Source organism: Asterias rubens, chromosome 17 (assembly GCF_902459465.1).
Source record: "Asterias rubens chromosome 17, eAstRub1.3, whole genome shotgun sequence".
NCBI classification, from domain to species: domain Eukaryota; kingdom Metazoa; phylum Echinodermata; class Asteroidea; order Forcipulatida; family Asteriidae; genus Asterias; species Asterias rubens.
In genome coordinates this window covers 8689344-8695928 of record NC_047078.1, presented here as the reverse complement: position 1 = coordinate 8695928, position 6585 = coordinate 8689344, and the positions used below count along the sequence as shown (strand labels likewise).

The window sequence follows — 6585 nt, the reverse complement described above, 5'->3', positions numbered from 1 at the left end:
CGGAAGGGCTCAGAGTCTTGACAATTCCACAGCATTTGAGTAAGTTCTTTACATTGATTGATCCAAGCTTTGGTGTCGTAGCTAGCGAGGCTTTGAATCCGCTTAGCAGGAGGTGAACCAAACTCCTATAGAAAGTAGAATGATATAGTTAAAGACAGTTGACACTATTGGTAATTGTCCACTGCCTTTAAAGCATCGGAATTCAAAATACACACTGTATGGGTAAAAAACAAAATTAATATTCTTTTATCCCCGATGCAAATTTAATATCTATTATATCATTGCGGTAAACATAGGATTTGACCTGCCTGTAGCTACCGGGCAGTCTCGGTAGTCTACTTGGTAAGACACTGCTCTAGAATTGCAAGGGTCGTGAGTTTGAATCCCACATGAGTAATATGCCTGTGATATTTTTTCACAGGATTCGGGAAACTACTGAGTATACAGTGCTAACACACATTGGTGTATGGGTAAAAAACCAAAATTCAGATAATAGTCTGAATTTTTTCATCCCTGACACCACAGTCATCAATCCTTGTCATTTGATTGGTGGAACACGTGTCACATGTCATAATTTATGATGCCATGTACTTACTGCTATGATGTGCGACACTCAAGATTTAATATAGGAGTCCTATATGGATAAATATAGGATACATGATTTTGTTTCATTCCAACCAAAACTTACCGCTGTCCGCTTTCTACTCGTTGCCGGTCGGTCTTCATCCTCACTTGAGGAGGTATCTTCAATCTTGACCAGTTCGTCTGCGTCCATCGCCCCCGTCTGTTTTTTGTAGACGACCATTGCATCCGTGCACTTTGAATTCCTGGCAAGAAAAAAAAAAAATCAAAGCTTAATTCCTAAGAGCACTGTACTGTATCCTATTAAAGAAAGATGGCGAATAACACAGTTTTCACAATGTTAAAATAAAACAGAATCTTGCAAAACTTTTGTCTTCATCCAAGACCTAAAAAGACAAAAATTGCAAATGAAATTTAAACAAAATGACAAAATCCAGGTACATGAAACACTCTTTTCTTTGAGACAATTTTCACCTTGTAAACCACTACACAGTTCTATGTAAGGGAATTGATGGTGCTATGTAAGAGATGAGGTCACATACTTCAAAACGTAGCTCCACATACCTTGCAGGAACAAAATACTGAGCGCTTTGATGCGTCCCTAAGAACGTGATAAAGCGCTACATAAGAACCTATTATTATTATTATTATTATAAGAGTTACTTCAACATAGATCTGTTCAAAAGTTCACTTAAATCATATCTTATAAAGCCTAATAATCATTATCATTATTATTGTAAGTAAACAACGAGCCACAACTCAGTGTGACTGGTACTCTGATTAAGTAATCCGTGAATACTTTATCAATACACAGAGGCGGTTACCAATGTGACACCAGGAAAGACTTCTGGCTCCACAAGATAGCGCCCTCAATGTCTGTAGCTCAACTGCAGTAGACTTGCCATCTGTCCTTTCTTCGTAAATGAACAGATAGAAAATTTGTGCTGATTGGTGTTGAGATGCATGTTTTGGAAAACGCTTTTTTTAGCAAAATTTTGTCAAATATTGCAGCCATTTGCAGCCGCTCTAGGCTCGAAGTACAAAGATTAATCGCGAGTTAGGACGAGTAACTCGTCCTAACTTAGAATGGGTTCAATGTGTCAAATCATCTATGGATGCCGAACTTAATTCGTCCGAAGTCCTAGGATTAATCCTAAGTTAGGAAGAGTTTAGTGAAATCGACGACAGGTCATCTTCAAAGTCAATACGTCAGTTGGTTGGACTAAGTGGCAGTAGACAATTATAGTTCTAAAAAATTGTGGGCATACTCAGAACAAAGTAAAAGAAAAACCACGGGAAAAAAGATGACCTGGTGTCTGTAGTGTCCCAAAGTTCCCCATTCCATTAAAATCTAGTATCGTATATCTCTTTCCTTCAGTAGTCGTTGCGATTCCTTAATCGTATCCTTCCTCAACTCATCCAGCTCATGTGACCTCACCTGACCATGTGACCTAATCTCTTGATCATGTGACCTCTCCTCTTGGCCCCTTTTGGTCATTAGGTCGTCAAACTCGTTCCTCCTCGTCTCCTTTCGCTCTTCGAACCTTCACCTCATCTCAGCTCTCTTGCTGATGTATAGAGCTCGAACCTGAGGATCCTTCAAGATCCCGTCAAATTCTCCAGTGTCGATATCCTCCTGTTAGAGTTATGAAAAAGAAAGAAATTTGCACGATAATTTTTAAAGGGTTTTGTTACCTTTTGTAGATCAAGTTTTCGGCTATGACATGAATCCCTACTCACTATGAATGGAGATGTGATTTTCAAGTTAAGCTAACAACAGCTAAATACCAGTAACAAGCAATATGAAACAAATGAACATTTGGCTGGTAATCCTGTTTTCATCAAGAAAGAAAATTCATGCTAAGCAAATTTCCGTGCTTAGCAGCTCTATGTAATTGGGCCCTGTTCTTTTCAGAACCAACACTATTCACAAAACATTTTCCTGTGGTGCTACCGATAACCTCACCTAACTATATGATTAAAATAATTTTGAGATATTAAGAGATATTTATTAAAAAAATAAAATTTTTACCTCATCGTCCAAGTTGTGTTTTGTATTTGGAGGTTCTTCTACTCCTTTGGCTAAATTATCCTTGTCAATAACGATCTCTTCATCATGTAGCTGCTCTTTGTTATGAAAGATCAGGGTTCACGGCTGGGTTTTCCTCTGAATTGACAACAAAATTTTATTACAAATAACCCTCCTACTTTTTGACCATTTATTATTTATCCACTGTGGTTTGATTGATATGTTATGCAGTATGGTTTTGAATGATAGATATATAAAAGCTGGCCAAGGTGATTTACTGGGATCTGTGTAAGAAGTATGGTGTCAAAGTACTTGCGAAATGGTACGACCATGTTCCGGAGAAAGTTGTAGAGAACGACCAGGTCAAGATCCTATGGGACTTTAACATTCAGACCGATCATGTTATACAACATAGGCGTCCGGATGTTGTGCTATTAGATAAGACGAAGAAGATGTGTCATCTCATTGACATAGCGGTGCCAGGTGATATAAGGGTAGCTTCGAAGGAGATGGAAAAGATCGAGAAGTACCAGGACCTGGCCAGGGAACTTCGTAAGATTTGGCAGGTAAAGGTAAAAGTAGTCCCCGTGGTGGTTGGAGCACTTGGCACCATTCCCAAAGCACTGGGGAAACATCTAGATGAAATAGGGACAAATGTGAGGGTAGATCTATTTACAGAAGGCAGCGCTTTTGGGAACAGCGAGGATCCTGAGAAAGACCTTTGAGATCTAAGGCTACGGGACGTAGCCCGACTCGAGGAGTTACCGGCACAAAGGAAAATGAGATCTTTCTTTTGCATGCTGTGATAAAATGAAATAATAATAATAATAATAATAATAATAATAATAATAATAATAATTAGAAGGCAGCGCTTTTGGGAACAGCGAGGATCCTGAGAAAGACCCTTGAGATCTAAGGCTACGGGACGTAGCCCGGCTCGAGGAGTTACCGGCACAAAGGAAAATGAGATCTTTCTTTTGCATGCTGTGATAAAATGAAATAATAATAATAATAATAATAATAATAATAATAATAATAATAATAATAATAATAATAACCCGTTTTTATACATGCTATACAGCACTTTTCACACCCGGAGGGCGTCCCAAAGTGCTTCACATTATAACCCCTGGTCACTGGGCCTTAACTCACTCCTTAAACCATCTCAGCTCCCTGGTGGGGAGTATGCAGCCTGTGCAACAATGCGCTACTAGGCTAAATCAATCACAAGAACCATCTCTGCCCTAACAGGTACCCATTTACACCTGGGTGGAGAGAAAAAATTATAGTGAAGTGTCTGGCTCAGGGACCCGGATTAACATTTATCATGTTTATTGTTTTCCTTGTATCTTACAAAATTGGTTTTAATTGAGTTAAATGGACCATTCCAAAACCTAAAGCCATGTCGAACTGAACTCTTTTGGGAAACATCAATTAGTGTTTTGAGTATTAATATGGAGTTGTAGGCCCCTATTTTTCATTATGCATTTATAAAAACCCAGTGAGAGTTTACCTTTTGTGAAAAAAAGTTAACAATCAGATTGATGTAGGGAGAATATTGTGCCTATGGGTTTATTTAATAATTCCCAATGCAAATTAATAACATCTATTAATCGGAAGGTACACGTTTGGTAAATACTCAAAACAAGTATCAACTTAAAAACTGACTTGACAATGAGCATTGAGGAGCTGTTGATAGTATAAAACATTGTGGGAAACGCCTCCCTCTAAAGTAACGTAGATTTTGAGAAAGAGGTAATTTCTCACTAAAATAATAAAACACTTCTTAGCTAGAAGTCTTTTATTCCTATCTGAAAGCACACAAATTCGTCCAACAAGGGTGTTTTTTCTTTCATTATTTTCTCGCAACTTTGATGACCGATTGAGCCAAAATTTTCACAGGTTTGTTATTTTATGCTTATGATGGGACAATTACCAAATGTGTACCTTCCCTATAAACCATTGTGTTATACATGTACCCGTCATTAAAATAGAGGATTCAAACTTCCTGAATTCAGTGCACTTGTATTGGCTCAGGCCCACGACATGCCACAGAGCTTGGTAATCATTGAGTATATCTGAAAGAAAATCTGATGTCAACTTACTTAGCTAGTGGGGCTGCACTGGATGTCCCGATGAAATTATCAATGCAACCATCACGGATGTCCGTTGTGATCTGTGATGGATGAAATCAAAACAAGAGAATGGTAATCAAAACTATACACCAATGCAACACCATAGTATTGTTAAAATTCCAAGAGAACGGTAGTCGAGCACATGCTGGAATACTTAACTGATCCAATATGACCACTCCCACTGTCTCAACTTTTCAGACACTCCCTTTAATATTTGTTGAATGCAACCCCACTACACGTCTTCACTTAAATCCAATACTTCAATATTAGTCGTCCCTCTCACACCTACATGTAATTCTTGGGGGGTAAATCTTTCCTTTTTCTGTATTTAGTTTCATGCGCAAGTCTTCTTCTTTTATTTATTATTAATACCAAGAAGCAAATGCATCGTCTACTTACCACCAGATTTTGAGGTTTACTGTATTCCCCTTTGGCCTTGATGTCACTGATTCCTCCAGACAGCTAGAACGACGGCCATCGTTGAGGCGCACTTCTCCATGAAGTAAACCGACTCCCCCATGTCATTAATGGAACCAACCGAGATGGTGTGGATGCTACCGACGTAGCCGTCCGCTCCGCAGTCGTCTCCGTTATTACTGCCGTTACCCGAGGCCCAGGTGTAGATGGAGCCCTTGCCACCACGACCCTAAACAATAATAATAACAATATTTATTACTTAAAAACTATTTCATGTCACATAGACATCAATAAGCATTGTACAATAAAAATGTATCAGTTATTAAGAAACACAGATTGATTATTAACAACAAAAATATCAATAACTAATTGATAACAAAGTGATTCTAAAAAAAGGTGGGTTAAATTTCAAGGTTCACATCAATTCCAGGGTATTAGCAGACCAAATAGCTATTGGCAGCCCACTCCACAAGCAGAGGGGCAAATATTTTAAACGAGCGATTGCCATACTATTTTGGTTTTGCCAAGTTGTTGCTGTACAGATACAAAACCAGAGGATTTCGAGTGCAGAGTGCAGTAGTTGATCTGTAGCCAAGTAGCTCACAAAGATAACCTGGGCCCAACTTGATGGCTCTGCTTACCGCCGAATTCTGCGCTTAACACCGTGATTCCCCGCTTACGTGCAAGCGCTGAATAGCTGCGCTAGCCTTGTAAGCGTAGAATGCCTAATAACGTGAAGTACGCACGCGCAGAAGTCCAAATTCGCCGCTAACCCGTGAAATACGCTTGCCTTAAGCACAGAATTCCTGCTTTTGTAAGCGCCGATTCTGTGCTTACGGTAAGCAGAGCCATGAAATTGGGCCCTGCTACCCTCATAATTGTACAATAAGGGAGCACTGTAACCTCAACTGGTTCCCATTTTCCTCTTTGTGATTCCCTCAACCAGCGCTTCAGTTTGAATAATGATAATTGAAGGCTTCCCTTAAAATATTACTTGCTGAGAAGCTGTCGTTCTTGAGAAATGAAATACAAACAATTGTCGCGAAAATATGTTTTACATGCTAAAATAGTTTTTGTGACTTGTTTTAATATTCATTTCTCAAAAACTAGTCAGAAGCCATTCAGCCTGTAGCTCTATTAAAGCTAGAGATCACACCCAAGTATACGATAACATGGGGAGGGACAGGAGAGGGGTCACCTTTTACTAGGGTATGCCACTTCTGGGGCAGTTTTACGGCATGCGAAAAAAACTTGGCAGGATAAGGGGTTAACATGCAAAAGCATATGGCTCATTTTTTGTCAGCTGGTCAACAAACTTTTAAAAACAATTTAATAATGTAGCTAAATTATATATTGATTATCTGGTTTGAATATTCATGAGGGTTGTTAATCAATATATTTACATGACTTATTCTAAACTGA

The 6585-nt window shown here is 38.8% G+C and overlaps 1 protein-coding gene across 1 annotated transcript in view; it reads right to left on the bottom strand.

Annotated features, from left to right (window-relative positions):
• The window catches only part of LOC117301765, a 14827-nt gene extending 9439 nt beyond the window's left edge, over positions 1-5388 (bottom strand). The window contains exons 1-6 of the mRNA XM_033785785.1: positions 5146-5388; positions 4717-4787; positions 2615-2749; positions 2021-2218; positions 689-827; positions 23-125 (exon numbers count right to left, since the gene is read on the bottom strand). Coding sequence (XP_033641676.1) covers positions 23-125; positions 689-827; positions 2021-2049 — 271 coding nt within the window. The 5' untranslated portion in view covers positions 2050-2218; positions 2615-2749; positions 4717-4787; positions 5146-5388. The remainder of the gene's footprint in view (positions 1-22; positions 126-688; positions 828-2020; positions 2219-2614; positions 2750-4716; positions 4788-5145) is intronic.
• Between the last annotated feature and the right edge of the window lie 1197 nt (positions 5389-6585).